The sequence below is a fragment of the Peromyscus leucopus genome, chromosome 8a (genome assembly GCF_004664715.2).
Source record: "Peromyscus leucopus breed LL Stock chromosome 8a, UCI_PerLeu_2.1, whole genome shotgun sequence".
In the NCBI taxonomy this organism is placed as follows: Eukaryota; Metazoa; Chordata; class Mammalia; order Rodentia; family Cricetidae; genus Peromyscus; species Peromyscus leucopus.
The window spans coordinates 26895275-26910943 of NC_051085.1; the positions used below are offsets into that span (position 1 = coordinate 26895275).

At 39.4% G+C, this 15669-nt stretch overlaps 1 protein-coding gene across 8 annotated transcripts in view; it reads left to right on the forward strand.

The window, feature by feature from the left end:
- The window catches only part of Lama2 (laminin subunit alpha 2), a 573571-nt gene that overhangs the window by 539953 nt on the left and 17949 nt on the right, over positions 1-15669 (forward strand). For all 8 annotated transcript variants that reach the window (XM_028877376.1, XM_028877370.2, XM_028877371.2 and 5 more), the window contains 4 exons: positions 2524-2700; positions 7829-7977; positions 13556-13732; positions 13965-14133. In XM_028877376.1, the coding sequence (XP_028733209.1) occupies positions 2524-2700; positions 7829-7977; positions 13556-13732; positions 13965-14133 (672 nt within the window). The remainder of the gene's footprint in view (positions 1-2523; positions 2701-7828; positions 7978-13555; positions 13733-13964; positions 14134-15669) is intronic.

Below are 15669 nucleotides of genomic sequence, written 5' to 3' on the forward strand. Positions count from 1 at the left end.
CCGTGATGGAAATAGTGTTATGAAGAACCAAAATTGTGTGCCGTTTTCCAAATTGTGTAGTACTTGAATGTATGGCATATATATTTAATATGAATAGCTCTTCTGGTTAGGTCTTTCTTCTTTTTTAATAACATTTTTTTCTCATTTTTTGTCATCTTCCCTAAATTCATTTCATCTTTGCACATCATACAGCTTGATGACCTTTTTCTAGGCTATGTTAGTAGTTTACACAGACGGCAACCCCATCTACCATCTTACCAGTGTGCAGCATCTCTGCAAAGACTCTTGTGATAGGAATGTAAAAAATCCCTCCTATCTCAGAACCTCTTCTTTGTTGCTAGTGCAGCCTGGGGACAAGTGCTCAGTAGTGACTCTTCAATTCTGACCAGTCAATGTGAGAATGACCCAAAGCATCACTTCCTTCTTTTAAAATATCTGTAGCATAGCTAAAGATGACCACACATTAGTAACAAGAATTTTCTGGAAATTCTATAGTGATGAGATTTTAAAATAAGAAAACGTTGAATCTCTCAAACACAAATTTTTAATTACCCACTCGGCTATAACTGTTCATTTCGGCTGTGTCCTCCAATTTGGATCATTTTGAGTCCCTCAAGTGGAGTTCAGTGAAATGAAGAGGAGACAGGGAAACGAGAAAAGAGTGGATTTGCCTTCCAGAAGCTTTCCAAGATTGGGACAGACCTGTCTGGCTCTTTGTTGTGCATCACTGCAGGCTCTGTGTGAAGTGGCCGTAGACTCCCACTCCAAACCTAAGGAGAAATACTGAAAGGACTAATACTCTAAGGGTCCACTTCTTAGAGAAAAAACTTCGGTAAACTCTTCAGTCTAACTCTCATCTGCACTCAAAAGATGTATATGTGAGAGTGGAAAGCTGTCCAGAGCAATGAACTGAACAGCCTGGGTGCACAATGGAAAGGCATTCTATGTAATGTAAAGATGCCTATGTAAAGGCATTCCAAAATAGGGAATTATTTGGCTAAAATAAAAGACAGCATTTTGCTATACATAAATATTGAAAAGTCTGCATGGTAGTTTTCTCTGAACTGTCTAAAATTGTGAAATTTGAAAATCAGAATAGAAAGTAGATTATACATTTTACCAACTCCTGTACCATTTTACTGGATTTGGAATCCTGTTCAGGGGTGCTGAGAGTGGGGATAGCCCACATGAAAGGGATATTATTTTTTGCTTTTATTCCAGAAAAATCCAAGACATTAAAATATCAATATTGTAGGCACCTTAAATGTCCAATGGCACGGCCTTGCTGAAATAAATGCCAGGACTCTCAGACAGTAGAATTCCTCCAACTATTAAAAGCGATGATAAACCAGGTGTGGTAGCATGCACCTTTAATCCTAGCACTTGGGAGGAAGAGGCAGGCCAATCTCTGTGTGTTCAAAGCCAGCCTGGTCTACAGAGAGAGTTACAGGACAGCTAGGGCTGTTACACAGAGAAACCCTGTCTCAAAAAATAAAAAATAAAAAAGTGATGATGAACTTCATTTACTGGCAGAATAATCTACATATTTGAAAAGAGATGTTGCAGGACTGGAGAGAAAGCTCAATGGTTAAGGACCTCTACTGCTCTTGCAGAAGAATTGCCTGAGGCTCACAATTGCCTCTAATGCCAACTTGAGGTAGACCCAAAGTCCTCTTCTGGCCTCTGTGGGCACTACATTCATGCACACAACCACCACCACCCTACCCCACTGCCCCCCCCAACTTAATTTAAAAAAAAATAACATCTAAAAAAAAGTAAAGATGAAATTCAGTCTAAATATAAAAAGAATGGAAAAGAGGACACGGTTGTGAAGGATAAAGTGAAGGTGCAGATGACGTATAGAAGACTACATGCTTTCTGCATAGCTTTGAGAAGTAGGTCACTTTCTCTGTTTTGCACTGTGGTTAGTCTCTGAAATATGGGTATATGAATTCTATGATTAGCCACAAAACATTGATATTATTTTGGAAAAAACAGACATGAAATATTAGATTCATTTATTTTTAATAATTAGGTTTATTCATTTAATAATAAACACTAGAAACTATTCTAGAGAATATTTGTACTCTTGATATTGATGAATATTTTCCTTTCCCATGGGCTCATCATGAGGAAAAATGTAGATAGAAGCCATGGTCACACCCATCTTTAAGACATAAAATATTAATTGATACTACATAGCCAAGAGATTTAAGAAAGACAGTAAGTTAGATTTAAGCCAAAAGAAAATGTTGTCTACCAATATTCTTCCACATTTTATGTCTAGAGTTATATATTTAAAACAGAAGCCACACTTTTTAAATTTTAAGCAGAACTGTTTAAGATTAATTGTATTGGAAACATTATTTTCTCCAACTGCTGTTAAGCTCTCAATGTGACTATGGATTTTCATGCTCCCTAACATTGCACTGTTTTTGTAATCATGTTGACCGCATTGAGGAAGGAGGCAGTGTGGAGAATTTAGCTCCTCATCTCTAATGATTTCTCTGGTTTGTCCTGCAGAATGTTTACACAGTGAGCTTCCCCAAGCCTGGTTTCGTGGAGCTTGCCCCTGCGCCCATTGATGTCGGAACGGAAATCAATCTGTCCTTCAGTACGAAGAATGAGTCTGGACTCATTCTCTTGGGAAGTGGAGGGGCACCAACACCACCCAGGAGGAAACGGAGGCAAACTGGACAGGTACCTTCACAGCTCACACCTAAGGCATTTTCCCCTTGTTTTTAAATAGTACCTTTAGGGGGTAGGGAGATACTCAGTGGACATGATCAGTTGGCGAAGTGCCTGCCTTAAATAACACTATTGAGTTGGTTTTATAGTTTAGAATTGAAGTATTCATTTTGACTATCATCTTGTTTAACCAGGACGGATTATTCTCAGTGAGAAGAGTCATAGCTATTACCAAGTCAGGGATGATCAAGTGAATAAACAAACTATTTTACAAATATATCTATGAATATGAAAACACCTTTACAAATGAGATGGTGTCATTTTTATTAGATGTTTGTACATGTATACATGTTTGTAGGGAGGGATGTGTGTGTGTGTGTGCACAGGTGTATGTCATGTGCATGGCCTATAACTCACCAAGAAGGCGAGGCTGTCTGGCCTGCAAGCCCAAGGAATCTGCCTGTATCCACCTCCCCAGTGCTAGAATCACAGGCATGTGCCACTATACCTGGATAGATTTTTAAATATGGGTGCTAGGGATTGAACTGAAGTCCTTGTGCTTGCAAAGTGAGTGCTTTACTAATTAAGCAGTCTCCCAGGCCTTAATTGGAGGCCTTTTAAATTGTTAGATTTTAATATTGAGTAATCATTAGTAGGCAATAAAATCTTAATTTCTTTCTCTAAAGCATAATTAAGCCTACAACAAAAGAGTAGGTAAGAGGAGCAAGCACTACAGAACTTTGAGAATCTCAAGAATGCACAGAGAGGCTGGAGAGGTGGTCCAGTGGGCTAAGGCCCTTGTTGCTGGATGAGCTTGATTCCTAGGGTCCATATGCTGGAAGAAGAGAACCAGCTCCCAAGAGTTGTCCTCTGACTCTTGCTACATGCCTCATGCCATGGCAGTTATGTGGCCCCCACATGTCCACAAACACATTCACAAAATGAACAAATACATAATGAAAATTAAAGAATGCCATTATAATCTAATATCTTAAAATTTAAAAAAACATAAAACTGTCATAATAGATTTAAGAAAAACATTAGGTAAAATTTAACAACATTCATGATTTAAAAAAAAAAACACTTAGTGAACTAAGAGGAAGAAATATTCTATCTGTAAGAAGATGATGATTAGTGGTCCTGATGGAAGACCATCACAAGACATGTGACATGCTGTAAAATGAGGACCTAGGAAAAGAAGGCTACTTCCTATGCATCAATCTCTCAGCTGCAGCAACAGAAGAACAAGCAGCTAGATAACAAGAGGAACTGTGAGCTTGAAAATAAACACAGCAGGTTAGTCATAGATGAGAAAACTGCAAAGTTTTATTGAAAGCCATTAAAGTCATCCTCAATGATTGCACACATTCATCTTGTTAGGAGAGAAAAACTCATTATTAAAATATGTCAATTCTCCCTAATATGATGTACAGATTTAATTTCCGTAAGAATACCATCTTATCTTTCTTGCAAACCAGAGCATATTAGGTATTTTATTTTATAACAAAAATCAAAATCCACCCAAATTCCTGAAATGGAAGAGCATGGTGGTAGAGCCCCTGTACCGGAAATTGTTCCTTCTGAGTCAGAGATTTAGACAGTAGTAATGCTTTCATTCTTGGAAAATTCTGTCCTGGTAGTATAGAACAGAGAAGACTGGATAGATCCAAGTATAAATACAATGACATTTACAAATAGGTAGCATCCAAGATCATTAGGAAAACAGTAGGCTTTCCCTGAGTGATTCCAGGCAGTTGGTTTCTATACAGGAAAGAATAAAACAATTTCTACTTCATATCCAACTGAAAAATAAGTTCCCAGAAAATTAAAAGTGTAAATATGGAAAGAATAGTAAGTTTAAAACTTTTAGCAGAAAATAGCAAAGCATGGTGGCACACACCTTTAATCTTAGCACTCAGGAGGCAGAAGCAGGTAGATCTCTGTGAGTATGAAGCCAGCCTGGTCTATCTATATCATGAGTTCCAGGACAACCAGGGCTATATAGAATGAAAATCTCTCTCTCTCTCTCTCTCTCTCTCTCTCTCTCTCTCTCTCTCTCTCTCTCCTCTCCCCCTCTCTTTCCCTCATTCACTCTCTACGAACACACACACATACACATATATGTTATGGATATAGATATAGATAGATTAGATAGATCTAAATTGGTGATAGATAGATAGATAGATAGATAGATAGATAGATAGATAGATACTTTTGATATTTCTGATCTCCTGGAAGAGATTTAGAAAACAAAATAAGAGCATAAGTACAATCACATTAATATTAAAACTTTCCATTCATCAAAAAGCACAAAATATAATCATCTGCCTGAAAAGGTATTGTTAATGTAACCATCAGAAAACCTAGTAACCACACCATGAAAGCAACTTTCAGAACCCAAGATACAATGGAAACATGTACAATAATGAACATATCTAACTAGACATTTCACAGAAGAGAAAGCACAATGGATGCAAAAATACCTTTAAAACACTCAGCTTTGAGCTAAGAGAGGAATGAATTTTCAGTCCACACTAGATTTTATATCCACTGGAACGATTGAACATTATGAAATATAGTAATGCCAAGTGTTGGCAGGGCCTTTGTTAAAGGCAGTTCTTACTGCTGTGGACAGAGGAAATTGATACAGATGCTCTGGTGACTGCTTTGAATCTATTCTATAAGGTGGACCTCATAAGCACTCTACAAGCCAGCCATCCCACCCCATTCAAAGACTTCAGTACTGGCAAGGATGCACAATGAGACAAGTACAAAAACAGCCCAAAGGAACAGTTCTTATTTATAGCACATAAGTGGAAAAAGTACCCAAATATTTATCACCTGGAGAAGAGACCAGTAAACTAGCATTTTGGCTTAATGGTGTAGAAAGCACGAGTCGCAAGGGATGAGTTACAATTTAACAAGACAACAGGGATGGATGAGAACTAAGTTAACAGTGAAAGCCCAAGGCACACTGTGATATCATCTGCATATGTTTCTGTAAGAAGCATTGAGTGTATTACTTACAAATACAAATGTGACTCTTCAAAAATAATTTTTAAAACCCTGGGATGATAAATCCCATAATAGTGGTACCTCTGAGATGTGGAAGCAGAAAGACACAATCAGTAAGAAGATCAATGGATATCTAATGCTAGCTTCTTAAACTGCATGGTGGATTACAGTAGATTTGACTACAGAGCATAAACATGTATTCAGCATTTACATAAGTACGTTTATATTGTGAGGACCACATCAGTCATAACAAAATATTCTCAAGGGGCTGGAGAGATGGCTCTCGAGTTCACAATGCCTTCTGTGCTTGCAGAAGACCCAAATGGATGGCTCATAACCACCACTTATAACTCCTGTTCCAGAGAGCCTAATGTCCTCTTCTGGCTTAGACAAGCACCTGAACTCTCATGCTCATACTTATACACAATATACACATATAAACATAATTTTCAAAATTGAAAAAGTTTTTTCAAATATTTTTCTTGACACATAGAGGAAGAAAAAGTAATATTTAACTTCTCATTGTGAGTAATGATCATTGAATAGATATAAAAAGGAGTGCTACCAAGTCTTCATCTTCTAATCCTGAAAAATAAAAATCTTTTCTCACTTTTGCAAATGACACTCGATTATATTGAGGACCAAACCAAACATTCTGAGATTTTCACCACATCCCCTTGGCCACTGCTAATAATTAAACACCTGTCAGCTCCAAATTTCTTAGCACTGAATAAACGGATTAAATCACCAGATTTCAGGCAAATTCTTAAAATAGAATGTGTTCCTGATTAAGACAATTAACATAAGAAGTACAGTAAGTACTAAAGTAAAAAATGCCTCAGAAATGAAATTTTAATCCCCAAACATTTAATGATAATGAATATCTAGCTTTTAAAAGTCATATAATACTTGTTATCTTAAAAAGGAAACAGTGTTGAATTGTTCAGATGTGTTTGAATCAGTGCTGCCTAAATGGACGCATTTTATTTGTGAAAGCTAACAGTTGAAATATCCAGAAGGTTATTTTTGATTGCGCTGCCCTAAATGTGTTTCCGATCTCAAACAATCAGTTAAAATAGTTTTTGAGTAAGTAGCTTGTGGTGGCCCCATTGAGGGATGATGAGGGCTAATCTTCGGTGCATTGTGTACTGGACACACAGTTGCATAGATAACCTAGTGAATTATTGAAGGGATGGTGATGCAGATGGAAAACACATTAACCATCAGTTACACGTGGAGCACAGAATGGTTACTATGCAGCAGCTACCCTGCTACTACACAGGAGAGCGAGTGCATATAACATCAGCTTTGGGTACCAGGATTGCACCCAAGCTCCCCGGAGTTCATAATCGGATATCAAAACCATACTGGTTGCCATGGTAACACTGACAAGAAGAAAACAAGCTTGTTTGTGGATGGAAAAATCTCTTCCTTCTTTCTAAATGTGGGAGAGAAGTTACATGTTTGTGGCAGTGATCTATTCCATCAGCTTGGAGAAAAATTAAAGTCTAAACACTCAAATGCCATGAGATTGAGTCAGACCTCATTTCTAGAAACTAGCTGCCCACTTGTGAGTGTAAAGGAGAACGATTCTGTTGACACCCTTTGATTCCTGACAGGTCCTGTAAGTTAGAGGACAGAGGTAAGCAAAGCTGTTGTGTTGAGCATTAGCAACTTGTCAGACAACTGATATTAATATGTCCACCTGCCTCATTACCCAACAACCAACATGGATTTTAAAAAAGACATTCCTACATCCTTATCAACTCTATTTAAGTAAATATTGAGAGGCAAGGGAGATGGCTTAATGGGTAAGAACTCCTGCTGTGCAAGCATAAGGACCTGAATTCAAATCCCTAGGATCTACATAAGTAGTGAGATGTGGCTATATGAGAACCTCTTACACGGGATTATTGCTGGGGCTCGAGAGATGCCAGCCTGGCTCCAGCTTCAGTGAGAAAGCCTATTCCAAGTGCGTGAGGCAGAATGTTAGAGCAGGACCTGACTTCTTCTGGCTTCTCTGTGCTTGTGACAGGATATCAACCACTCCAGCTGTCACAGATACAACTCCTGTTTAATCTTCAGTACCTTTTTTTTTTTTTTTTTTTTTTTTTTTTTACTGCAGGCCTATTATGCCATATTCCTCAACAAGGGCCGTCTCGAAGTGCATCTCTCCTCGGGGACACGAACAATGAGGAAAATTGTCATCAAGCCAGAGCCAAATCTGTTTCACGATGGGAGAGAACATTCGGTTCACATGGAGAGAACTAGAGGGTAAGAGGGGGTAGAGCACGTGTTGTTACTGTGTCTAATGTGGACTCCCTTTTCAAGCACAGCTCTCTGCCTGAACCTCCCTGTGTGTGCGACAGACCACATACTCCAAACGGTGACAATGCACTGATGCCCTCTTCTTTGCATTTTGTGTTTGGGAAACCTCAATGGCAGGGACCTGAGGAATTCTATTACTAAGTTTCCCTTCTGTATGGTTCTTCCCACCGCCTTCACACGATGCATCCTCTCCAGCTAGAGATAAAGAACAATCACTCCCCTGCACCTTGCAAGTAGCTTTTTCTCTAATAAGATAATCATAGAATAGGTCAAGTCAAGCCAGCAGGCTCTGGCTGCTGCTAGTTCACTCAGATTTCAAACTAGTTAGTACAGCTGATTAGAAACCCATCATCGGGTGCTGGAGGGATGGAGGGATGGCTCAAAGGCTGCTCTTCCATAGGTCCTGAGTTCAGTTCCCAGCAACCACATGGTGGCTCACAACCATCAGTAATGAGCTCTGGTGCCCTCTTCTGGCCTGCAGGCATACATGCAGGCAGAACACTATACATAATAAGTCTAGAGAGAGAGAGAGAGAGAGAGAGAGAGAGAGAGAGAGAGAGAGAGAGAAGGAAAGAAAGAAAGAAAGAAGGAAAGGAAGAAAGGAAGGAAGGAAGGAAGGAAGGAAGGAAGAAAGAAAGAAAGAAAGAAAGAAAGAAAGAAAGAAAGAAAGAAAGAAAGAAAGAAAGAAAGAAAGTCACCATCAATACTATGGAGCATGACAGTAGCTATGAGACCTACAGAGCCTCTTACGGGTGTGTTTTGATCTCTGTCTGTTCCCCTAAAGGGGCGGCAGGGCCCTGTAGTGGCTTTCTGGGAGAAGTGGGTCAAAGTAGAAAAGGAGAATGGTGGCCATTGTAATCATCTATAGTGGTCACTTCTCTACAGATCTCCAAGGATACTTGTCCTTAATCCAGAGCCAGGGAATCATCCTTAAAGCATATAAACTGATCTCTCATTTCTGCACAACACTTTGTATTTACTTTGTTGGGAAAGTCGTCTGTGTTCCTCATCAAAATACTATGTAACAATTCAGAGAGGCAATTAGTTCAGAAGGAGGATGAGAGGAAAAGAAAACAGAAGCCCAGAGATTTGGGGGCCTCAGACCTCCAGACCAGCAATCCATTTATTAAACCAAAGGCAGAGAAGAGAACTGGAAATCCAATCTGATGAAACCTCAAAACTCAGAGGGCATGTGGGAGGGCAGCAAGTATGAATGTGCAGCAATGGTCCAAAGAAGCAGCTGCTCTCACACATCGGAGGTCTGTATTTCCTATTTGTCCTCTTGTATAGGTAACCGTTTAGGTAGCTAACGAGGTTTCTTGTTTTCTCAGTAAATAATAAAGCCTTCCTTGGTTTGCTCTGTTATTGTGATACAGAGCATTTGTTTGTGAGCTGAATTAATACTAAGCATCTGTGTTGTGTCTAGACTGAAAGGTTTGGAAACCATGATTAAGAAACAAATGAGTGATCAATATTCAGACAACTCAGAACTTTTACTTATGTAAAGCTAGGTATTGTAGGGTGTCTGGGGTGTTGGGGGAAGACAGACTAGATTTTCTCACTTAAATTTTGGGGAGCACATTAGAACACCAATTTCACATGTCTTCTCATCTAGATTTTAGGCCATTTGCTAAACATTAATCTTTCTCACTGTGGGAAGGATGTTTTTACAAGTCCTTAAATCTCAAATAATTTCCACAAACAAATACAGATTTGGGAAATATATGTGACCAAAATTACCAAAAGAATGTTATTTTCAAGAAAGAGTTTAGAAATTCCCATATGTGTCATCCTGTTATATTAATGTGTCCTTTGAACAGGTGTTTCTTCAAGAAGGGTATTTTATTATGCCACCTTCACAGCTGTTGGCCATCAATCCAAATTTCATTTGATTAAGCTCTGTATACAATACATCCCTGAAAACTGGTCACTCGGTTAATTAGCCATATAAACAAACAGGTTTGCCATTCACTGTTAGTTACGAAATGATGTATTAGACATATGACTGTGTGGCTATCTAATTCTGTGCCAAAACAGGAACCATTTACTATGGTATCCTCCTTGGCACCCTAAGGTCAAAACACAGTCATTGTCTATTCTGTAAGCAAACACAGGAAGCTGGTTAACCAGACATTACTAATGAGTGCACGAATCTTACTCGGAAACATTGTACTGCTTCCTATAGCAATTCTAAGGAGTGCACTGTGTTGGATTCCAGGCTGATTGTTTTTTAATCATTTTAAACTGTGTGTGAGAAGTGTATTAATGTCCTTTTATCCCAAATGAGAAAACATTACATAATTTGCCTCCAATTGCATACATAGCAGAAACAAAAGCCAGGTTTAAAAACCGGTTGTAACCAGCCTTAACATTCCATCTACTCTTGGTCTGCTGTTTCTTCTTACCCAGTGGAGACTTCAAAGATTTAATATTACTAGACAGTGAGTATGGCGTGCTATTACTAATTTGGAAATACTTGCTATCTCCTTATGCTTTTTATATGCTCTAGGTCAATCACTTCATTCCCTTAATTCCAGAATATTGTGGTCACTGTAGTAACATTCTTAAATTATTTAAATTTTCAGCAAGTTGTGAGACAAAAGTTCGCTCCCCTTTTGCTCCTTTTTAGCCCTCCCCCCCCCCATTCTCTCCTTTTCTACCTCTTCCTTTAAAAAATAAAAATGAATCCACATCAATCATCTGCTTATCTCACTTCCCGGCACTCAGGGACCCTTCCTTCTGTGACTGCCTTGATTTTAATCTTTCCCCTGGAGACTACTACCATGGACATCAGCTCAAACTGAATAAAAACTTTGAAATCCTAAGGCCTGAAATAGCGCCTTGAGTTACTGGGATAAAGGCCTGAGTGGATTCTGTTCTCTGTGAAAGCATTTGGTACACAGACAGGTACAGAATATGGCTAAAGACCATCAACTTGGGAGATTTTCAGAAGTTAGGACTTCCAGAGACCATGATTCAGACATTCCAAGCATTGTCTCCATAGCATTCAATATATGTCAATTAAAAATATTTTATTTTTCATGTAAATTACAAATACTCAGTTAATACTTTCCTCCACATACACAATTGCTGGTGACTTGAAAATTATTGGACCCATTCTGCAAATAAGTAAGGAAAAAAGTACAAGAAATAAAATAATTATGGGACTGTGAGAATCAACCACTGAAATTATCAAAGAAAATAATCAGCTAACGTATCACAGTACTAATAGGGGATGCGTGTTTACCATAGTGTTTTGCATGAAGTAGCCTATCAGTTAAAAGTTATAAATGAGGGGCTGGAAAGATATCTCAGTGGTTAAGAGCACATACTGCTTTTGTAAGAGGTCCAAAGTTTGGTTCCCAGCACCCATATCATATAGCTCACAACCATCTATAACTCCAGCTCCTGGGCATCTAGTGCCATCTTCTGGATTCCATAGGCTCCTGCACTCATATTCGAATATACCTACACAGAGACACACATACATACATACAAATAATTAAATAATAAAATAAATCTGTAAAAATAATAAAATTAAAACAGATTGTCACATCAGAATGGAAACATTGTTAGTGCCCTTATCTGAAAAGGAACTAAATCAATTATTTATATTTAATGTTTCTCGAATGTAAAATGCAAGAAAAAAAAATCAACTGTAGTCTTCTAGCATTGCCCTTATTATGTACCACAGCCTCGGGGCAATCTCTTAATTAATGTATTCCACTGTTTGAAGTGAGGGTTTTTAATCTCCATTTTATAAATGAATAAAATGAAACTAAGCATGATTAAATAACTTGCCCAAGGTCACGCTGCTAGGAAGACGCCACATTAATACTGAATTCCAGTCTGGCCCTCCTAAAGCCTCACATTCCTTCTGCATTTCAGCAGAGTAAGGCCTGTTGCTGTGTTCCCCAGGCAGAACAGGATGATTGGAGAACCTACCTTAGAAAAAGAAGGGCCCCCAGTTCCTTAACACTCTAATCAAGACCAGAAAGTTACTCTCAATGGACATCCCTCACTAATCTCCAGCTAAATCCTTGGGAGCACTGTTCAATGCCTTAGGAAAAAACAGGGCTTCAGCAAGAGAACCCTGGCTGGGAGAAGGTGCGTCTCAGTGAGTCACTCACACCTGGACATGAGTGGATGTCTCGCGTCCAACACTGAGCAGTAACGTTGAACCTCCTGGGTTTTGCCAACATCTTCTTCCAAGCCTCTTCTTTTAAAACAAAGTTCTCACTAGTTTCCTTCTGTAAACAAAGTCTTGCTTGTGCCTCTAATCCCCTGAACATTTTGGGCCATGACAAAGTGTATTTTGTTCTATTTTCTTATGCTGGAATTAGACCAAAGTAGATCCACTGCTCAGTTCCAAGTCCTGACTTGTCTTAATTTATTATTTCCAGCTTGCTCACCTTGATGTCCCCCCTCCCCTCCCCTTCTATCCCTCCCTCTCTCCTCCCTCCCTCCCTCTCTTTCTTCCCACTACTTCTAACAAAATCAGGTAATATGGCATTTTAAGGCTGAGTTTGCACCTGGGCACTTAGATCTCATCTTCAGATAAGAGCTAAGTTCTCCGTAATCCATTTACAGTCCATCCACAATGACGAGCAGCATTGTGATTACTGTTGGGAACCAAGCTCCAAACCTGCTTGTACAAAGAAAAATAGAAAATGCCTTCGGTCGTTTTCATCATTAGAACTCCGTGTCTTGGTTCTTTGCCCCTGGATCCAAGGATTGTTGTGAATAAGTAGTATGCAGTTCTCAATTAGTAGTGTGTGAGTAATCACTCATAAGCAAATTAGGGAAATTAATGAAACAGCCACTGAGGAAAATCACTGCAAGGAACAATTAGCTTGGTGTTCTGGCCTGCCTCTTCAATTCAAAAGCCAGCAGCTACATTCTTTATAAAATGTACTGTAAGTGTTTGCTGTTGATTCCTGCAATCTAAGCTCTCGGGAGGACAGTTTGTCCCCTAGCAAGAAGATAATAGCTAGCACAAACCAGGACGTAAAGAGCCAGACAAAATGCAACCCCACGCTGTGCCAAACTCACAGATCCTTATCCGATTAGACATTGCCATACAGCCCCGAGGCCCCTGTTCTCACAGAATGTGCATTGGGTTGCAAACCTGTGTTGCCACCTGCATCAGAGACGCGTGTCCCAGCTGCGTGATTGCCGAGTTTCAGTCAACTTTCAGTCCAAGTTAATGAGCAAGGCATGAGACAAAGTCCGAGGAAACAATGGTGTTTGCTAGTTGCTTGGAGTAGAGGTCCTAATCATGTAATCTGGGCGGTCTTGAAAGCCACGGGAGATCAGAGTGCCCTGGGACATGCTTGCAAACTCCTAGCTCTCAGAGGGTTGAGGCAGAAAGAGAATGAGTTCAAAGCCAGCTAGACTTCTTTTCAACAATAGTAATCATGACAGCATAATAGGAAAATTAATTTCTGGGAGCAGAGAGTAAGAGGTGGCGGGAAAGGCGTTTCTAACTGCACTGGATATTTGTTGTCTTTAAATGTTTTATCAGCATCTTCACTGTTCAAGTTGATGAAGACAGAAGACACACACAAAACCTGACGGTGGAGCATCCCATAGAAGTGAAAAAGCTCTTCGTCGGGGGCGCGCCCCCTGAATTTCAGCCTTCCCCACTCAGGAATATCCCTGCTTTCGAAGGCTGTGTGTGGAATCTTGTTATTAACTCTGTGTAAGTGACTTTCATTTCTGCTGCCTGTTTGCTCTTCATTCATTATGAGGGTCGCTTGAAGCATCCATATTATCCAAAACCACAGTAGGGAAGGGGCTATGAATACCGTTAACTTAGACCTGAAATTCTACCCTGACCATTTCAAGTCAGAGCTGGGGACTGATTTAATTGTTCAGGAAGAAGACAATGAAAAATAAGAAAAACAACTTTCATTTTGATTTTATTTGACTAGCCCCATGGACTTCGCACAGCCTGTCGCCTTCAAAAATGCTGACATTGGCCGCTGTGCCTACCAGAAGCCCCGTGAGGATGAAGAAGATGCAGTTCCAGCTGAAGTCATCCTCCAGCCTCAGCCAGTACCTGTCCCTGCCTTCCCTTCACCTGCCCCCACTCTGGTACATGTAAGTGTTCACATAGACACTGCTTTTGAACCTTCGAGTTTGAGTCATTTCCAGAATGAAGTTGTTCAAGGGATTTAGTAGACTCTGTCAACAGGAACCTGTCTATAAAAACCTGGCCTCCTCACCTCTTCTTTGGGTTGCTTTTATCTTCATACCTTTCCCTTTAATTTTGATGTTCATAAACTGGAACTGATTTTCCTTTGAAAAATTGAAGAGGACAGAGGGTATCAGAATCCAGATTCAAAGCCATTCATAATACCAATAACAGAGATAATCATGCCAGTGTGCAGTCCCTTTGAATTTTACACATAAATCTCACATAATTTGTGGTTTTAATTTTTAAAACTGGTAATGCATAACTGCCACTGTCTGTAAATATCACATAGACGTATGTCTGTGTCTGACATGATTTCTATTGTTCACACACGCATGCATACACACACACACACAAACACACACACACACAGAGAGAGAGAGAGAGAGAGAGAGAGAGAGAGAGAGAGAGAGAGAGAGAGAGAGAGAGAGAAAATATGCCACATTATAAGAGGTGGGATATCCTTCATGAAATCCTTACATCTAGTCACCAACCCATGCCCCAGTCCCAGCTCTCAAGCCAACCGTCTGAGTGAATGTGGTAAAGCTGCTTAGCAATCAAGGCCAGGACCATAACTTGCAAAGTGAGGATATTAACAGCCCAGCTGTCAAATGCCATCAGAATTTTAGAAGACAGTTTCTAACTGCCTGAAATAGACTAAGCATATACGAATAATTCTACTTGCTGTTTTCAAGACTTACTATGTGCCCACCTCTAGCCAAACAAATTCTATCCAATGTGATGTGTAGTTCTCATAACAGCTCTGTGAACTCCAAACTGACACCCATTTTCAGTAGATTGGATAAGAATTGGCTATCTAAAGTAACTCAGGAGTTACAACTGGTCAGTGTCAGGATGGTGATTTTAATCCATTAGATCAGACCCTGAAACTGGCTGCAAATGAGCACAACATTTCGCCTTTACAATTCGTTGTACTTTGACTAGCCCATTGAGGGCTGCTGACGGGGTTTCTAGTTTTCACTATTAGAAACTATAAACAACCAAGTACATCTGAGAATTAAACTCACCATTACTCATTATTGTATTAGATTTCCAGTAGGAAACTATGAAGCCAAAACATGGGTACATCTAAGGCTCTCATATATGTCAAAATTGCTTTTTCCAGAAGTTACTACAGCTTACAGTCTCACTATTACATCAGAGATGGTCTATCTCACTGCACCCAGGAGCATAGGCATCGATCACAGCTGTGGCCCACATCTAATGAAATTTAGAGCATGTGTGGTCTTAAGTAAAGATTTTGAAAACACTTGGACACAGCATTCTCTCCTTTAGCTTATTCTCTAACTGTTTCCTTGTCCCTAAAAATTATTATTACATGACAGGCCAAATAGTCATCATTCAGAAAAACTGATTATGTACTACGATCAACATTTAAGCTTTTGAAAAATGAGTCTTACAGTACTAGAGTTATTATAATG